This window comes from Ambystoma mexicanum, chromosome 1p (assembly GCF_040938575.1).
Source record: "Ambystoma mexicanum isolate Mex_15411 chromosome 1p, UKY_AmexF1_1, whole genome shotgun sequence".
Classification (NCBI taxonomy): domain Eukaryota; kingdom Metazoa; phylum Chordata; class Amphibia; order Caudata; family Ambystomatidae; genus Ambystoma; species Ambystoma mexicanum.
The window spans coordinates 197,510,687-197,531,769 of NC_090921.1; the positions used below are offsets into that span (position 1 = coordinate 197,510,687).

Here is a 21,083-nt window from a genome sequence, read left to right on the forward strand (position 1 = left end):
AACATAAAATTAAGGGTCTGTCTATTGTCAAGATGTACAAAGCAAAAGGTCCTGTGTCCAAAGTACTATTCTGACACTCCCATTCTAACAAAATGAACTCTATGGTGAAAGGGAAATGTCTTTGGACTTGAAAGTACACAAATGTACAAGTTCGAAATGAACACGCATAACTCTAACATAAAGGGTTCCTAATGGATACATTTCTCAGCTCCAGGGGGTTGTTCCCTTCCCCTATGATTCATCACTGTACTTTACACTTTTAGAGATATCAGTATCCTTGAGTTTATTTTGGTCAACAAAACAACTGGTATAAAATAACAACTTGCTGTTAATCTTAATCTTGGTAGGATACCTGGTGTACCCTCCTGCCAGTTTTGTTCTCCTCTCTAAGATGCCTTCAATTCAGTCATTGGCTATTCCTGATGTATCCTAATAAGGACTTCCTCATCTGATGTACTTAACACACTGTTCAACTTGACATATCCTGGTATACTCTCCTGCCAGGGCTTTCTCATATGAGCACACGTTTAACTTGCTTCTGCTGGTATGCCCTACTGCCAGGTCTTTCTCACCTCATAGGAATACACTTTACATACTTGCAGACTTTTGGTTTTGCAAAAGTACTTTCTATCCCCTTAATCTCTCAGTCTTTGTTCCCACTGTGTCTGGGTCCCCATACTCGTACCTGTTAAGGTTTTGCAAACGTTCATGAGGTGAGGGGGTTTCATCTCCCCTCTTAACCACTCTGAGGCTTTGCCTTCCTTTGGTGTGAGTCCTAGACTCACTACTAATATGGTTCTGCAAAGGTTCACAAGGTGAGCGGGATTCTTCTCCTCCCTTGACCTCTCACAGGCTTTGCCTCACAAAATGATTCTTTTTAAGAGATATTGATTCTCTAATATGTTTTATTCCCTTGTGTTTGCCTTAGGTAGGCTTGCCAAAGTACCTTGGTGGCCCTGCTTCCCTTGGGTGGACTCACTGGCTCTCTATGGCGTGCATTGTCTCTCCCGCAGCAAGCCTGCAGAAGCTCTTCAGAATCCTGTGCCTTTCTCTGGGTTTACCAACTCTGCTCCATGGCTTTTGTGATCCTTGTGGTGCCAACTAACCTGCTCTGGCTGTCATTGGGCTCAAACAGTACATAGGCTGCCGTTAGATACTAACGTACACCAGGTAACCTTTCTGACTCTTTCTCTTGTGACTTTCCCTCTGCCACAAACCACCTCAGTTTCTACTGTGAGCCAGTTGCATCCACGGACCTCCCACCAGCCCTGTGATCCCTCAGTCAACACTGAGAGGATAAGACTCCTCCAAGCAGCGTCTCTCACTTCCCGGTATCTTTCTCCCTCCTTGAGCAGGAGAACTGTCCCAGTGAGGGAGCTTACAGCTTCCCTGTAGCACACTACTGGTGCCTAGAGTTTCACCCCTCTTTTGGGGACCACAACAGTTCCTGGGGTTTCCCCAGTAGTCCCCAGTTCTCCGCATGGTGTTCAGTGTAAGGGTTCCCTTTTCTCTCCTCTGGAACAGCAGACAACTGCCCCTTCATCTGCAACAAACTTATACTGCAACCAGTTCCTCCAGGGAGGGCCTCTCTCACACTTCCTGAGTCTTTCCTTGCTTTTATACTGGCTCTTGCCGATAGGAGTAGGGGAAAGACTTCACTGCTGTATGTGGTTCTTACAGGTAATCCTCATTCCTTCATTCTTCTGCCTTATCACAATAATGATTTTTTACCTCTCTTGTGAGTCTTTGGGGATCTTTCTAGTCACATTACTGGGAAAGTGATCTTGATTCAGTATACTACTATTCTTACACCATGAGTCTATTAGGGAAGCAATTGTTCTTAGGGTTGTAGGAAGGGGGTCTATGGTCCCTTAATTGGTGGTGATACTGCACAAAGCAGCACAGGGTTAGGAGAACATGCATGCTGAGCCCAGCACAACCACACTGAGTAAGGAAGCCACTGGGACTGGACCAAATGGACTTATGCATGAACATGACTGATTCAAGAAGATTGTATAGGCATTAACATCTTAGAAAGTAGTGTGTGATTTCAGGAGGCCTACCTAAATAGTTATATGCATAAGTGTCTATTGAATTTTATGTATGGTGTTTATCTAGTTGTACAGAATAGGATAATCGGTTATGTACAAGATCAGCTAAGGTTAAATGACAAGAGGGCATGAACAGTAAAGAGTGGTGTCACGAGGTAGCCTGGAAAGTGAGGATGATAAATATGTAAGGTGACATGCTTAAGGTTAACCTGGACAGCCAAAAATCTATATACTACCTCCACTTGTATTTGGGCAGCTGGCAAGAGGGCTGTGGGAGGGGGATGGTCCTGAATACCCACCCCAGGTTCTCTTCCAGTGATTGCTTTGAGGATAGGGTGGGTAGGCTACATATGACCCACAGGAGGTAGGGATTAATGTACATGTAGGTGGCAAGATTTACCTTGTTGATGTTGGTCTGTGAGAAGCCAGAATGTAATATTTAAGGGTTCTTTAATTTGTGTGATAATATCAAGGAAATCAGGACTAAAGACTCTCCTGTTTAATTATGTGTTCCAGAGTGTCTTCAGTAAATTTTAGGTTGTCTATCACGCTCTTCCTTTGCAGCTGGAATGTGGAAGAGGGAGAGCATAGATGGTCCAACCCTGGCCTAGTAATGAGTGTCACCTTGCCTGTTTATATCTGTCTCTAGCCTGGTATGCCTTCACACCATCGCATTGCGCCTACAAATTAAAAACATTTGTTTGAAAAGATTTATCTGCTTAATCTTGTTTTTTCTCCCTTACTAGATCAGCTATGCTTCTACACATCCACACCTGAGTGACCGAAAACAGTTCCCTTCCTTCTTCCGGACCATCCCCAGTGATGAATTCCAGTCTCGTGGGCTAGCTGATCTGGTGATGCATTTTGGCTGGACATGGGTTGGTCTTGTAGCTATGGATGATGACTATGGCCAGGAAGGCCTCCGTATACTTCAAGAAGAACTTGCCAAGGGTCAGGGCTGTGTGGCCTTTTCAGAAAACATTGTAACAAGACTAGCTGACAAGAATGCTTTCCACATTGTGAAAGTTATCAAAAGCTCTACAGCTGTGGTCATCGTCCTCTTTGCCACAGATCATGAAATGACCCCTTTGCTGGATGAGCTAGTGATGCAGAATGTAACTGGAAAGATATGGATCGCAAGTGAGGGTTGGTCAACATCTTCTCTGTTTTCAATGGGAAAATACTCAAAGATTCTGAGTGGTACCATTGGGTTCCAAAGCCACAGTGGGGATATGCCAGGCGTTCAGAATTATCTCAGCAGCCTTAGTCCTTTCCGGACCCCAGATTATATGTTTATCAGAGAGTTCTGGGAAGAAGCATTTGGATGCAAATGGATGAACCAGACAAACCCATTGAATTCACAGGCTGACATGGAAAAACTGTGCACTGGTGTTGAGAGCCTAGAAAGTGTGTATATTAACCACAAATATGTCACTAGTTTTCGATTCACCTACAATGTCTACACAGCAGTTTATGCCATTGCAATGGCATTGCACGATCTGATGTCTTGCCGGCCGGGCAATGGCCCTTTCGATGATGGATCCTGTGCAGATATTTTGAATTTAAAACATTGGCAGGTACGCCTTAATATTCTTCTAATTTATATGCACAGAGATTATTATACTTTGACGCAAGCCTCATTAATGTAAAGTGAATGAAATGTGTACATAAGGCAGGGAATGAGTCTCTACATTTGTGATTTTGGGTATCCTGCACAAAAGAAGTCAAGCTCTGAAAAGCATGAGTAAACTATCCAAAGATTTCCAGAAAATCCTTTTTCGAAATCATGTCAAAAAAAGTTGCTGGACTCTGCTAGTGAATGTTAAAAATTCCTAAATAACCTTCCTTCATCTATATCTCAAAGGTTGTTTGTGCGTTTGTGGAAAAGTGTTGTTCCTTATACAATTCTACAGCACATTTTGCATTACCTGTTAGTACGCTTCAGACATTACTGGCTACATGACATCTGGTCACCTCACCCCTTTCCCTGGATTTCAGCAAAACTCTGAATTTGTTTGTGCGTTTGTGGCTTGGTGAATCATTGTTCCTTATAAAATCCCACACTGTTTCACCAATCTGCGCCACATTTTGAATAGTTACCCGTTAGGACCCTGTGGACATGAGTGGCTACATAACATTTGGACACCCCACCCAGGCCAAACAAGTTTGAAGACCACTGTACTACAGGGATGCAAACCATACTTGGTTCCCCCTATGATGCCTCCTCCTGTGCATCAGTAGACTGCCCTGCGCTAAGCAGGAATAATAACTTGTGTGCCAACTTCACCTGATTCCCTTCAAGGTGCTGAGAACCTTATTTTGTTGCCAGTTTGCCACTGCCCTGCGTCACCAAGGAATCATGATGCCTTGACCATTGTAATATGGCCAGTTGGCCCTGTTCTTACATGTAACTGCTATGTGCCAATTGTACCTGTGCCCCTCCTGTTGCCAAGAAGACTGCATCACTGCCAGATTGCCATGCTCTAACACGTATCAGCTATGTGCCAATTGTACCTGCCCCCTCCTGATTCCATGAACATTGTATTACCTCCGAATTTCCCTGCTCTAACATGTAACTGCTATGTGCCAGTTGTACCTGCCCCCATCAAGATGCCAAGAACTCTGCATTACTGCCAGATTTACCTGCTATATTGATTAATTGCTGTATGCCGATTGTATCTGCCCTTGATGCCACAAACATGACTCTACTGACACATTTCCCTGTGTTAATATACAACCAATTTTTGCCAACTGTGCCTGGTCTCCTTTGGGATCCCTAGCACAGTACTACTGCAAGCCAGCCCTGCTCCTACCAGTAATTGCAGCATGCCTAATGCTCCATTCTACGTCGCACCCCACTCTACATCACTGCTGGACTGCCATGCCATGACCATCAATAGCCATGCTGCTGATACACCTTGATCACCTGTCAAGGCCACTGTCACAGGACTAACACCAAGCAATCAGCCTGTACCACACAAAGGGTCACTTCCAAACTCATCCAACATTACTAGGACTATTGATTAACGCCCGCTCAGTACCAGCTCATGCGCTAGACATCAATGACCATATCACCTCTAGAAACCTTGATGCCCTAGTCATTTGTGAACCATGTCTTCATGAGGCCTCCAGTTCAAACCTCTCTCTAGCTCTCCCCTAGGCTATACCATCTTCCGTAAGGACTGGATCAATGCCAGATAAGGTGGGTTTTCCATTGTGGCGAAAGTTTCCATCCCAAAAAGGCCATTCAAATCCTCCCTTGAAGGAAATGATGACATCCTCTCCATTAAGTTGTCTACCTCACATATTAGCACCATCACTATCCATCTTGTCTACAACCCCACCCCCCAGACTTAACCTTGAATTTCTAAACAACCCTCCTCATGTCCTTGGAGGTCTCCTTGAAAATCCTCCTCCTAGGCGACCTCAACCTAAGCTTAATGACCTAGAGGATCCTCAGGCTGCCTCTTTCGCTAACTCCCTCATAGCGTTAGGCTTTTGTCATCGCTCTTACAGCCCCACTCATGCTAAGGATTGCAAGCTATTTCAGATCGCAGAGCTTAAATGCTCCATCTCTATCAGCTCTAACTGCCCCTGTCCATGGGTTGACCATAAAATAATCGACTTCATCATTCTCCACCCCAAGAAACTGAAACCTACCTCTAAACCCCTACCACCAGTGTTGGTGAGTAGCTCTCATAAGGTCACTAAGAAAGGCATCCTTCTCCTTCTAGATTCACGTAACCTAAAGTCTTTCGTCTCAAAGGATCTTACTATCTTGGCAGATTGTTATGCCTCTACATTCACAAAGCTGTAAACACCCTGCTAGCTCCTCTCAAAGTCAAACTTGCAAAACATTCCAACTCTTGGTTCTCCCCAGACCTCCTTGAGCTTAGCAATAAAAAACGCTTGGCTGAGTCGACATGGAAGATGCACCTATCTGACAGCCTATGACTAGACTACTCTAAGATAGCAAAGTCATACAAACAAGCCATTTCTGTTGCCAAATCCTCTGCCTATAATGCCAGAATCACCAATGCCAAGTCCGACACCAGACACATTTTCACCATCCTCAGGGAACTTGAAACCCCTGCCACCCCCACCCCCTTCCAGATCAAAGATGAAGCTTGTTGCACTAAGGCCATGCTCAAGAAAATGGACACCCTGAATGATAAAATCCTCACCAATCCAGCAAGCTTGCACACTCCGCCCCATGTCTCAGAAGTGGACTCCTTTCCCACTTCCGTGATCCCTACAATCCCACCATTCCCATTCAGAGAAATCTATGAACCAGAAGTCCTTGGCATCACAAACAGCCTCAAACCCTCCAGATGCAAACGGGTTGTGTGTTCTGCCACCATCATAAAAGACTGCTAGGAAACTTTGGCACCATGTATCTCCGCCTTCATCAATGCCTCATTCACTAGAGCAACAGTAGCCTCCAGCCTCAAAGAAGTGTGGGTACTGAAGGCACACCCCTAAATGCTCACACCAGAGAGAATACAGCCCGCTAGGGAAGAAAGGCCCAAGTTGATCTTGAAAGGATAACAGGTTTTAATCTCACATGAAGATGAGAGCAACAGCAAAGAATTCTGCTGCTAAGAATGTTCTGCCGAAAGGTAGTACAAGCAGAATCTTATAAAGGAAAACATTGCAATAGATGATGCAATACATACAGTAAAAACCTGCTCACCTGTTTGTTGTGTGCCTATACATGATCCACCTGCTCCATAAGAGATGCCAGGTCATTGGTGCCAGCCCAGTCGGCATGTCTTCCATCACGTGAGTGCTGCAGTGATCATCTTCTTCACACGTCAAAGAACAAATTAACTACACTTCTGACTAATGCTACTTCATCACTATACTGCGCACCTTGCAGGCCTTAAGATAGAAACAAAGGAGGTTCTGGGACACTCTAACCTTCACAAACAAATTTCACAAATTTCAAATTTCCATCCAGCTCCAAGGTATCTGCCCTCATTTCGAACTATAATGTATCCCTCCCTGCACCTCTCAATACAAATCACGCTCGTGTTGCTCAACAATGTGCCCTGTCCATCTTCTTTGAACATTTCAGGACTTGTTACTTTGGGGTTAGTGGTCAAAGGGCTCTTGGTACCATGGAATTCAGGGATCCTAAGGTTTAGTCAGATATGGGCTCTAACTTGTAGTTGCCTGGGGATGGGCCGGGTCATGCTTTGGCCAGTGTGAGATAACATGCACACCAGGCATCGGTCTGTGATCACAGCCTTGGTTGGCGACTATGTAAACACCTCATCTTTGCAACACTGTTAGAAAAATGAATAGGCCTTGTGGTGGTTGGGGGTGTGGGCTGTCCTCATGGGAGCTCGGGCATTTCTACCGATTTCCCTCGTCCTGCAATTTGGGCCAAGTGGGCCTAGTGCATACAGGCCTTCCTTTCTACCTATGATTACTAATATCTATGCAAAATAGTGATGCAGCTTGCACCCTGCGCTACACTTTGTGGGTTGATTATATCTGATTATATTGAAGTGGGGTCCTTTGTATTGAGAGGTGGTCCCCTCTCCCCACTTGCCCACCATAGTGCTTCGAATGCATCTTGCATCACTCTAACGCAGTTAGGGGGATGGAACGGGGCTGCCCCCTTCTCAGCAGTACTTCTGCTATTAAAAAATCCTCACTAGACCCTGAAGTGCCCAGGATTTTAGCCCTATCACGACTCTACCCATCTTGTTGAAAATTCTGGACCTAGCTGAATACTTACAGGTTCCGCCCTACCTTGAATCCAACTATATCCTGAGAATGTGCCAATCTGGTTTCCACCCAGGACATGGCATGGAATTGGCATTGCTGGACTTGAAGAATCAAATGATCAGGGATGAGGGTAAGCCGACACCTTGATGTATTAGCCGCATTTGATCTGGTGGACCACAACATTCTATGCCACCACTTCACCCCAGAAGCTACCCCATTGATAACCTCCTTTCTGGAGGGGATAGTTATGAGATTGTTTGCGGAGAACACCTGTGCCCCTCCCAGACCCAACTCCTGTGGTTTACCACAAGGCTCTTGCATCTCCCCCATGCTCTATTACATTTTTACAAGACTTCCATCCTGGACTCTATTGGCATAGCATACACCAACTATTATGAAGATTCCAACACCCTCAACGCTGACTGATGGCTGAGAACCATCTTTCTTTGAATGGGGATAAGACAGCAATCCTCCTAGTAGGTCCATCTGCGGTACTTAAAAAATGTAGCAATCAATATGCAGCCTTAATTGACGACATCCAGGTCCCTGTATCCTCCACAGTGAAAACACTTGGTGTATACATTGACGCTACCCTCTCCAGGTGCACGCCATTGCATCCTCTTCAGCCTACACAACTAAAACTGTGAAATGCCTCAAGGCACTTCCAATCCACGGTCAGCCGGTTGTCTATAGTGCAAGCAGTCATCGGGTCTAGACTTGACTACTGTTACATTCTCTTCACTGGAACCTCCTCTAAAAACCTACAGAAAATGCAAGTCATTCAAAATAATGCCCTTAGAGCAGCCCACAATATTCCCAAATGGGAACACATACCAGCTGTGAGAAGAGCAACTCGCTGGCTCCAAATCCGTAGACAGATTATCTTCAAAACTATGTCCATCACTCATAAATGCTTATCCAAAATGACTCCTCCCTACCTATCTCAGAAAATCACCAGATCCCAGTCATTGAGGTCAACCAAGACCCTGTATGGGCATCGTTACTGCCAACCGAAAATCAAAAAGTCCAAAGTTGGGGGCCTGAGCTTTCCCCTACATAGCAGCTAAGCAGTGGACCTCCTTGCCGCCCACATTAAGAGCAGAACTGTCATACTAGGTATTCAGAAGAACCCTCAAAACATGGCTGTTTGCCTAGCAAGATTCTCATTATGTTCTATCTACTTTTCCTTACTGTCTCTTCTGTCTGTATTGCAAGTAACTGGTTTCGGTAACAGTGCCTCAATGCCTACGGGCTATTTGTGCACTTTATAAATGAAAAATAGAAATAATTATAAAGGTTAGCGGGTGTCCGCTTAATGGAACTATGTGTTCCGCCAATGAAGAACTGTATAGCATTCCCTGTGTGAATGTGAAAATGTAACAGTGGGCGAAGAGGGGCCCTCTACATCTGGAATATTCGGCCTCACTCAGAGTTCAGGTAAACTCTCTAAGGTTCCATTGAAAGCTGAAGACTTGTTTCCCGGCTAACCTAGCAGTTCACTATAGGCAGTACGCTAACCCTACTATCCACTCAGTATCAAGAAACTCTTTGAGGTGGGTGTGCTACATGGTCCATTAAATAAATACACATTTTGAAAATGCATGATATGATGTATGATATATCATATTCTATTTATATCGCACCCATACACAAGTGTTTCAAGAAGCAACGCGACGAGACAAGGGAGGGGTACAAGGGAGGACAAAACAACAATCTTACTAGGCCCAATGACATTGAGAACGTGCAAGTGCAGGGGATAGGGAAGAGGAAAGTGCAAAGGGTAGGGGAGGAGTGGGAAGTTCTGAACATGTGATCAAAACAAAAACAGGTAGTGCGGCCAACATGCAGCAAGTGCAAAAATTAAGCGAAGACAACAGGTATCTAATAAGTGCGGGTACGGGTCCTGCAGGGTGTTTGCAGATACTGACTCAAGTGCAAAAGGTTGCCAGGAGGCAGTGATGGTATGCAGCTGGGTGGGCAGGGATCTGGGCCCAAATTCAGAAGGTAGCCAAGTGCCCAGTGCAGAAAACAGACAGATCAGCAGGGGAGAGGAAGAGAGAAGGCAGAAGCAAAGAGGAAGGTCTTGAGGTGCTTCAATAACTGAAGATGGTTATCCTCAAGTTTCAGAGAGGCAGGGAGGCTGTTCCAGGGGGAGGCCCCAGTCGAAGAAAGAGATCTACTACCTACTTGTTGCTTGGAGAAGTGACTGACCCTGAGAGAGTTGGAGGTGGAGGAGTGAAGAGCTCGAGTATGAAGGTATTTCTGAACGGAGAGTTGAAGGTATATTGTGGACCCAGGTTCCAGAAGGCCTTGTGAACAATGCAGAGGGTCTTGAACTTAATCCTTGCAGCCACTGGGAGCCAATGAAGAGATTTCAGGGCTGGAGAGATACAATCTCTGGGCTTGAGACCAAAGACAAGTCTTGCAGTCCTGTTCTGGATGAGTTGCAGAGGGCAGAGAGTGGTAGCAGGCAGCTTTAAAAAGAGGCTGTTGCCGCAATCCAGCCTAGAGAGAACCAGAGCTCTGGAGATGGTGAGCTTCTGGGGGAAGGAGAGGAAAAGAAGAATACCTCTGAGGAGGTGCAGTTGGTATTTTGACTTCTTAGAGGGATCAGAGATGTGTAGAGAAAAGGAAAGCATGGAGTCAAAGATGACCCTGATTTTTTAGTCTCACAGGTGGCATCAGGAAGAGGGCCAAAGGGAGGGAGTAGGAGTGCTGATAAGGATGATCTCTGTCTTAATGACATTAAGGCAGAGGTCATTGGTGGCACACCACTCCTGGATTGCGGACAGTCAGAGATGAGAGAGGGAAAAGGTGGCAGAGGGGAGCCTGAAAACGAGCTGAGTGTCATCCGCATAGTATTGAATGTTGGAGCAGAGAGCAGCAATGTGGTGGGTGAGGGGTGCCATGTATTGATTGAAAAGCCAGGGAGAACGGTTGGACCCCTGTGGAACACCACAAGTGGAGATAGATGAAAGGAAAGACCCAAGTTGAACATGGGAGGTCATGCACAGTTTCTAACAATTATTAAACAAAAAACACCAACTCTCTCTCTGCTTCAATTGACACACTTGAGCATCACTCACTTCTTATGACTCCAGCAGATATTCACTTCCATGCACCGTTTAAGTGGCTTCCCATCAAGCTAGTCGCCACTTGATGATGCTGGAAAGCTTGATTCACAACTCCTCTTAAACGGAGGTGATGTTTCCCTTGGCCTCCTATGCCACCTCTCTTTCCTATGTCCTTTGCCCAGGACTTTCTTACGCCATCTCACTGCATCACAGGTGCCTCACAAAATGGGGTTCCTCTTTGACAGCACCAGGAGGCATCACACTTTATCACCTAGACTACTATTACTGTTATGCTGAACGTCAGCATCTATAAAATTTGCCCATATCACCTTTCACACCAAAGCACCCATTGTCATACTGGTGCACAACTGGTTGGATTACTGTTCTGGCCCTTTTCCATGGGTAATGATTATCGATTCAGCTGAGCGAAGTGCAGCAGAGTGAGGTCCCAGGGGTGGTGGTGTCAATAAATATGAAAAGGTCCGGAGGTGCGCTGCCAGGTGTGGGAGGTACGTGTTGGAGACAATTTGAGAAAAAGGCAATACATGGCAGAGCAGCAACAAGACTTGTATGTTTTTGGAGGCAGATAGGAGAGATGTGTGGGAGAAGGAAAAGAAGAGAGAAAAGATAAGGTGTTGGAGGAGGAAGGGAGAAGAGATAATGAGTTGTGAAAACAGAAAGGGGGAAAGTAGGAGATGAGAACATCAGAAGGATAGGAGGAGAGGTATAACCCTATTCCCAGGGGACAGACATAGTCGTAGAAAGGAAAATATCAGAAGGAAAACAGGAAATGGGATGATGATAAGAGAGGAGAGAGATGAGGGATGGAGAAGAGAGAAAATGTGGTGGAAGAAACATCAGAAGGTTGGCATGATAGAAAGAGCAAGGCAAGAGGTTGAGGAAGATGCATGAGTTCAAAGAGAAACAGGGGAGGACAATGGGAAAGGAACCGAGAAGAAGGAGGTGGCCAGGAAAATGGCATGTTTAAGAGCTAGTTATTGCAGGCTTTCCTCATCTTGTAGTGAAGACTAGTGAAGACACCTGGCCAACCCTAATCATGGCGGGATACCATTGACAAGCCAAAGCCAATCTCTGGGACAACCCACAAGAGTACACAATGCAGGCACATGTTTGGACAGCACAACGCCTGAATTACTAGTGGTGCCGGTGGTGATCAAAAACAAGAGCAGATGTAGGAACCTGACAGCCAAATGTAAAGAGTTAAAAAAAGAAGCGTAGGGAAACAAATCCTGTCCCCCTTTTTCCCCAATTAATTTGACACAATAGATACAGTTTGTAACCACCTTTTGGGGATTGAGTTGTTTTTGATCTAACCTGCCTCTTGACACCATGTGAAACATAAACATGCCATCATGTCGTATGGCTGTAGTCATAAGTGAATTACCAGACTTGCAGAACAACTCTGTTTATTCTCTTCCATCACCAATGACCCAGGAATCTACAAAGATGCTCATGTTTCCAATAGTATCTTAAGTGCGGAGGTTGTCTATGTTCTTCCTGAATTCCCATAAGGAATTATTGTAGACTCTGCCAACTCCTGCAGTTAAGTTAAACAGAAGGAATGCTTCCATATTGTGCTCCTCTTTACCAGTGCCATGAATTGAGAATACATAACAAGACCGTACGGAAACATTCTTAATCGGGATATTGCTAAAATGACAATCACCATGATTATAATCTGCATCCTAAGCATAAGTCCTACCTGGAACCTGGGTCTGCAACTTTTGGCTCTCCAGATGTTTTGGACTACAACTTCAATCAGCATTAGTCAGCATAGTTTAGGATGTTGAATCATGGGAGTCATAGGTCAAAACATCTGCAGAGCTGCAGGTTGCAGACTGTCATTATCTGCTGCTGCAATTGAACTAGGATATTGTAATGTACAGGAGATCAATTTAGGGAATTGCTCAGTAGTCCATCAGTATTAGATGCATGCTCAATGACGACCAGGCATACATTACCAGAATAAGAGACCTACTCCATCACATACTTTCTAGCTGTAGTTGACTTACAATGTCACAATTGCCTCTAGCAGCTCTATACGATTACTCAATGATTTATTATAAGAGAGTGGGTGACTGCAGAGTTGTGGTTTTACAGGAGATTCGAAGCAGCTCAGTTGTACAATGATCGAAAAAATGGCATAAAGAAAAACATGAGAGAAAATAACATTAAAAAAGATAATGGCACAAGAACAAAACTAAGAAGGAGAGACAGGAAGAGAGAGAAGGGAAATTAATAATTACAAACAAAAAAATATATCTACATTTAGGCGGGATAAGTAAATGAAAATGTGGGAAATCCAACAGAAAATGGCACAGAAATAAGAAAATACATAAAAGAGATGGCGAAAAGAAAATGACAAATAGGCTTTGTGATGGCTTCACGCTAATGCATTTTAAGGTTTACAATACCTCAAACTGAGGGGTAACATGTTACTCACCAACTCTGACCCAAATTCCCTTTTCATGAAAAAGAGTTAAAACAAGTGGGAATTATGCAGACATTGTATACATTGCGGGAAATGAAATGTCGCAAAGTGTTTTGAGGGAAATGAAATGTCGCAAAGTGTTTTGTGCTGGGGTTGGTGACAGCACGTTCTCTCCAAGCACTTCTGATGCGACAGAAGAGACAACCTATCTCAGCATCCGGGGATTGGCGAGCATTACAAGTATTGACAATCTAGGTTCCATTCAGGACCCATTGCAAATGTCCACTAAGCATGTACTACAAAATTGTGCCCAAAGTTATAAACGCCCCTTGTCATAAATATTGTGCATTAGCTTAATCACGCAAGAAATGAAGTTCCGGTGTTTACACCTCTACCGTAAGAGACACAAACAAGTGTTGCTGTGCCATAGAATGTCCACAGACACTAACAGCTAATAGCACTCCATATGAAATGTACATGTTGAGGCAATTAAGCAATCACACACACACACAGTAGAGGCCCATTGATAGAACGTGTTTGTGTTACCTATGGTGAGAAGTGGCTGCACATCTTCATAGTTGTGCCTCATTCACAAAGTGCATCTGCATGTGTGCATCGTGGAAGTGCACATTCAGATGCCCGCTCTGACCCCTTTCATGCAATTATGCAAATCAGGGGGCATTTCTGCACATTCTAAAGCGCATCTCGAATTTGCAGATCGGAGGCACTTTAACATGCACAGAAAACGCTAGCAAAACAGTAGCATACCCCAACATCCTGTTTTAAGGGTGACAATAGAGGCATGATCTGCTGCTGTCCCATTTACATGTCTGTCCCATAAACATGGATATACGCGATGTTTCTTTTTGTTTGTAATTAACAATCATGAACTTTGTGATACATATTGTTAATAAATGAACCTGCTCGTGTAACAACAAAAAAGCTCCTCATCTGTGCTGTTAGTACTTGCATGCATTATTTGTGAACAAGGGGTATAGTGTGCCAGGTCTTACTTTACATGCAGTTTTTAAAGGTATCACCACAAAATATCGCAGACAATCACTGCGAATCCCAAGATACCACATTTCGGATGAACAATTTCACTGCATATATATGCAGGTGGATGTGTAAAGTTAATACAACATTTGAAAAAAGCCGAGGCAGCAGTTTGCAAGTGATCGTGGCCAACAGTTGAACTCCATGCCATTAGGACTGAGATCAGACCCCTCTCTCTAGTCATTCCTCAAAAGCCTCAAAACATGTCTTTTCAGCCAAGGCAAATAGCCACTAGCGGAAATCTAACAGCAATGACTGTAACATTCAGGCAATGTGTAACTACTGTAGCTATGTGACATAGCAACCCAACTTAATTTCTTCTACCATCCCGCACCCTCCATTTCACGATCTGCTCACACTCCATTTTCAGCATGGCTCCTTTGTGGCCAATGGGTGCTAGAAAACCCTGTTTCTTTATGTATGTATGTATGTATGTATGTACGTATGTATGTATGTATATACGTCTCTCTTCAGTATGTGTCTATGCTGATATTTCTCTCTACTGCGTCTTTAAGAGTATCTTTCTCTCCATCACCGTCTCAACCTGTCCTCTGTTACTGCAGTGTGCTCTTCTGTGTGTTAATGTGACAATGTATTACAATTTACTAATAGCCCCCAAGTAAGCCCTCAGCTCCAATGCCATACTGTGGGAGCACCTGACCCCAGAAGCAGGACATTGCTTGCACCTTTCTGCTCGGATGCATTGCATATGTAACATGCTGCATTCATTATGTCATGTGATACTACTGGAATTTATAGCATGAACGTTCACCGCTTCCTCTCTCACATTATCTCTCTCTCTCGTCCACAAATTTCTTTCTCTACCGTATGTCTCTATATCTTCTTTTCTCTTTCTCTATGCCCTTTACTTTCTTCTGTAACTTCCTGCAATGTTTTCTGCTATGAGGGTAATATTCTATTATTGTATATGTGTGCTTAACGGATGCCTCTCAAATACCCTCACAGTTTTAGAAGGCGGATGGGCTGCACCACACACTGAGTGTCCCCCTGTTAGAGGATGGACATTGTCTGTGGCATTCCATTCTAAGGCATTCTAAATGCTACATTTTGAATTCATTGTATTATCTTATCTAATGGTATATTATGGTATGGTAGTGGGATTTTACAATTCAGATCTATCTCACACTCTTTTTCTCCATCTCGATCCATCTCGATCTCTGTGAGGTGTGTTTTTATTCTCTCTTTTTCACACTATCACTCTCTCTATTGTATGCCTGTCTTCTATATTTGCTGTGTGTGTTTAACATTTTGCCATTAACTTTATGTAGTCTCTTTAAATCCACAGACCCTGTACACACTATCTTACATAGAGTGCTAGAAAGGTATAATACTGATCAATTTTCGTCGGTTTCTCTTGAAGCATTGTTACGCCCCTTTTCATCAAGACTTGGCTGGTGGTAGTGGTAACTACCCTATTTTTCCTACCGCGGTTATCTTAAATCACCTTGGTATTATTTTAGGCTATCTTGGTATCCTCGAACTTAAATCCGCTAGACCACATAGGTTTTAATACGGTTCCGGCTGTGTTTATTCACCATTTCTTTTTGAAAATGTCTTTCTCGTGTTTTACTCTGCGTGCCAAACCAGGTTTGGTTCCTTTGCTCACTGTCTTTTTGCGGGCTTTTTACACAGAAGCCCTCCTTAGGCGCCTGAAAGTCTGGGATGTGAGGGAGGGGTTTTAGGACCCCTGCCATGGGTTCCCTTGGTAACGCAAGTCTCACTCCTGTTTGATTGGTAGGTGACTATCCGCCAGGACAGCCACCCTGATGTGTGATTGACAGCCAGGCTGTGTGAATGGGGGAAAACTGCATAAAAAGCACATATCTGAGTCTGGAAAGGCAGAGCCACCACTGGAACGAAAGAACCGACCAGGAGCTGACAGAAGAGGACCCCTACAACGAGTGAACCTCCCGGTGAAGCCCTGCTGCAGGTCTGAATCTTCAAGCTCCAACGACAGAGAAGATCTACCAAGAATCGTTTTCCCCTGAGCTGGTGGAACCAACCAGTTCACCCAAACTGCAAGCCAGGACTCCCTCCTCTGGTTGAATTTTCTGTACAGAGCTACAGTGAACCAGATAGCCAAGAAGGTCGGACCCTGCTTGGGTTTTAAGGAGCGCACCTTTTATTTGTTGCTTTGCTCTGCTGCTGGTTTCTTCCCTGGGAAGTGCAGGCCCCTCCATTCCTCCTACTTCAAGTCAGTCCAACAGTCGCTTCAGGAACCGTAAGCCTGCAGGAACTGCCAGGAACGTCCGCCTCAGCCACAGCTTCTTCTCCATTTAAAGGTACTGTGCAAATCCGGTTGTTCGTTTCGTACAGCCGCGGTGAAGGTGTGTGAAACCTTTCACTAATCCGAGGGCTTATCCTTCTCCACTCTTTAAACTAACTTTTCTGCTAACCAACTTCGTCCGGAACTCGTGACAAAGACATAACCACAAACTACTCTGAACTGTGTGATCTTGAGCAAAAGAGTTTTGTCATATTTACTTGGGCCCTAAGCCTTTTTGATTTTATTCCATCACTTTAGTTCCTCTTTCTAGATTGCCCTGCTTACTTACCTGTTGGTGCTGCTCAATTTTTACCGAACGGTGTCTTTCCCTCCCTTTTTTTTAATTACTGGCATACCATTTTGCTCTTACTTCATTTTGAGTTTAACTTGTCCAGAATCTATTGGGAATGGTGTGATTTGTCAACTGCTTTACTTTAGTGAAATCTTTTATAACTGATGTGTAAATAAATGTATATTATTTTACTCAGAAACCTTGAGTCAGTGTTTGTTTGAATCATAGTAATTGCTGTCCTTTTTGTAACTATTGATACTGCTCACTTGTTCTTGAGACAAGTCTGGCTGCTCAGCCATCGCTACCATTTTACTGTGTATTACAGGCTTGTACCAAAGGTGAATTTGTACTGTCACTTGTAGTCTTAATTGTGTGTGGTGTTCCCAAAGGATACTGCATATGATTCTGCCTAACAGTCAGTATCTAAAGAGAGCCAATAAGAAGACCATCCAATGAGAAACTGCTACATCAATGATGCTGCATGGGTGAAATGACTGGGGATTTTTATTTATATACACACACATTAATCTCTGAGTTTTCAAAGGCACATTTCATGATTGGATTTGTAAAACGCTGTACAACATATTTACAGATCTGGAGGAGCCTATTTAACTTTTGGAGTGTGCAAAACATAATTCTGAGTGAAGCTATACACTGGATGTGCAGTGAAAAAAGAGCTCATTTTGACCACTATAATCTTACACAAATTATCACAGTGTCTGTTTTTCAAATAACACTGGGCAGAAATGAAAATACTCTGCATTACGCAGATTCCTATTGCACAGTAGAAACACAACTTTGATTCATTTTCTTAATGAACTTATATTCTAATGCGTGTGCAACTCTTTGAATGTCATCAGAGAAACCTAAAGTAAAAGTAAGTTTGAAAATGTTTAGGTGATAACAACACTTGCTGATGGCATTTACAAAAGCCCAAATTAAATGTATTTTCCACTTTTCGCTAATGTCAATACTTATTGTCGGTGTCAGAGAAAATAAAATACATTACATTTATATTGTCAATTGTTGATGAATGAACTTGAATGTAAAGAAGTAGACAAGTGGCCATCATTTGAATGTAAATTGTACATACATTTGTCTAGAACAGTTATTCAAATTTGATTTTATTTGTATGGATGTGTGTATTCTTCATCCACTTAGCAAGATAATAGCAGGCTGGTAAATTTTATTTTCTTCTGCTTGTATTGTGCAAACTATGGTGTGCGATTACGTAAGATACTTGAAATAAAACTGATTAGGGGTGGAGTTTTTGTGGTAGGGGGATATTTTAAGAAGGGGAGTCACTGTATGAGCACATTGATTAAATACAATCACATACAAACTGCCTCACATAAGTGAACCTGTTTAAGCCAAACAGATACCTTAAATGAAACACTGACAAAACAGAGCTCATGATCTCCCCACCATAAATCTCTCCACAAGCAGAAAAGACCTTGGCACGGCTACCGCCGAACTTGCTACCGGCACCCGCGAATGAGCCACAGCTGACCCATTATGAGTTGAATGGGCCGGTAATCGCCCATTCACGGGTGCCGGTGTGGGCGGGCTCCCGATTCCCATTCTGCCCAATAGGACAGAATGGGGGTGGGAAGCATGGTTGCACCGGCACCGTTGATAACGGTGCTGGTGCAATCTCGAGTTCTGCTTGCAGGTGCCGCTCTGCACGCCTGGTCTGACCAGGCGTGCAGAGCGGCACCCGCAAGCAGAACCCGTAATGTGGCGGTACGGTAACAACAGTGCTGGTAGCACTACCGGCACCGTTATAAATGTACTGCCACATTCGTAATGAGGCCCCTTGTCTTATGTTTCACAAAATGCAAAAGACCTGGATCTTCAACATGCCTTAACTAGCCAACTCATCCCTGTGGCGGATTGCCATCTAGCAAGGGTGTAGAAGCCCTGGCTTTTTTTTTTTGTGAAATTAATAACATGATATAGGTAATACAATCTCAGAAAGTTAAGAGCTCCATTTCATAAGCTCCACAACAAAGGCATTGTGTACACCTTTGCCATGCTGGATCAGCCTGCTCTCCAGTGGCACAGAGCAGATTCAGTGGCCACAGGTGCCCATTTGACAGGTACCATGACAGCTAAGTCTATGCAATGCAGGAGCTGTATTTAATATATATGCACCTGTGTTCCAAAACCCCATAACTGTCCTGGTGATATGTCACTTTTTAAATATAAGACATACCTGAGTTAAGTTAGGGTGGATGGCATTTACCATAATTATTAACAGCTACATCAAATTGGTATCACACATGTGCAACTCCTTTGAACCCAGCTCTGAAAGGATTTTGTATATTTCCCACAGCAAGGATGGCTGCTGCTGCCAGCAAGACTGTAATTTTGGGAGTTGACTATATTTGCTCCATTATGAGGGCAGGCAATACCCTCACCAGAGAGACAGAAACACTGCAGGAAATTGTCCTGAGAACAGGAATCAAAGGGTGCTCGCATTCACAAAACGGTTAGCCTCCCACCTAATTACTGCACACCAAAATGCCCCTTGATCCTATTGAGAAAGGAAGGGGGCTGATTAGTGTATTAGGAGGGAGCTATTGACAACTGGAGGAAGGATTCTACCATGTGCTTTCTCTCTGCTTCTATCTTTGCTTCCTGTCCCATCTACTTCTTGTGGCACAAAGTTATTTTGTTGTGATGTCAGAAGGCAGCATCCACTTGTTTCAAGAACTGCAATTTATCTCCTAAATCAGGGTAGCTTTAGTCCAATCACTTGGGGACTTTTTTCAAATTCAAAAAAACAGTCTCCTACATCTGCTTCAATTCACTCTTGATTAAAAACCTTTCAGAGAATGTTGGGACCTATGTTGTGATATATGATCTTTGCAAAGTCCTCTGCTAGTGAGGTGAGGCCTAAAGGCCTCATCACGAGTTTGGCCATAGCACTTAAATGCAACATTAACAGTATTACTGCTGCACATAAGGCCAATTCATGAGTTGGGTGGGAAATGGCCTTTTTACCTCCAGCTTGGAGGTAAAAATGACAATGACAATTTTCGGTCTGATATTGTTGCTATTAGCGCAGCGCTATTTGCACTGGTGCTAATAGCGCCACTTCAATTCCATTGGGTCCATTGGAAACCGCCCAACCTAAGATAAAGCCCTAAGTGTCAAATGCAGAGGTGAGCTCTGCCCCTAACTTTCCCCCGAACTAGGCCTAAACTTATTCTTGAGTCACTGGATTGGAACTGGGACTCACAGCAACCGAGAGGCAAGACATCCAGGAACCTTGTGCTGTCACCATTGAATCTATTTGAACCATCGGTATAGCCTATTTGACTGCATCAAACCACCAGGACCTTATGGAGCTGTCTTTGGCACTCTCCTGCTCTTTGAACCACTGAACCACACATTCAAACCTGTTTTCAGCCTCACTGTGCTAGCTGAGTAGGTTGTTCCGTCAGCTCGAACTACAAGCTCTTTGAACCACTGCTCATCCTGCCTGTATCTTTGCTGACGATCTTCATCGCCAGTCGAAGCGACCCTAGTGGATCATCAGGCCCACACCACCACACGCCACATCAAACCGTGCAAGCTCCTGTTTGATCCCACCTCTCCCCATTGAGAACGATGTGACTGCTGTACCTGAACTGCTAATCTGCAATTTGGAACCTGTACACTGCTGCATCACAGTGACTGACAGGGTCATTGCCTTGGATCAAACTACAAGCTCTAAACACAACTGCCACCTTCGATCCAGGTGCTCACCCAGCCAACATCTTCACTGCCGATCGTCATTTCCAGTTGAACAACCTGCTCCAACCTGACTGTGCATTTAGTCACCAGCATCCTTACAATGGAATCAATCATCAAATTAACCCATTTAGCACTCTTGATCTGCAGCTTCTTGAGCGCTATTTCCAAATGATTACAAAGAACTGCGCATCCAGACACCAACACATCCGTAGTTCAACTGACCATCAGACCAACCCTGGTGGTCCTCACGATCAGCTCTTCTTCAAGCATCGCCTTTGAAATGCAACAAGATCTTCTTCAACTCCTGTCCGACACTGCTCCCCATGTAGAACAATGCGACCGCTGCACTAAAATTGCATTGAGCCCATCTACCACATCAAGGAGCCTGGTTCGA

At 44.1% G+C, this 21,083-nt stretch overlaps 1 protein-coding gene across 1 annotated transcript in view; it reads left to right on the plus strand.

Moving 5' to 3' along the window:
* LOC138466421 (extracellular calcium-sensing receptor-like) overlaps nt 1-21,083 on the plus strand; it is a 193,713-nt gene that overhangs the window by 124,449 nt on the left and 48,181 nt on the right. The window contains exon 4 of the mRNA XM_069607229.1: nt 2,798-3,628. Within this exon, the coding sequence (XP_069463330.1) occupies nt 2,798-3,628 (831 nt within the window). The remainder of the gene's footprint in view (nt 1-2,797; nt 3,629-21,083) is intronic.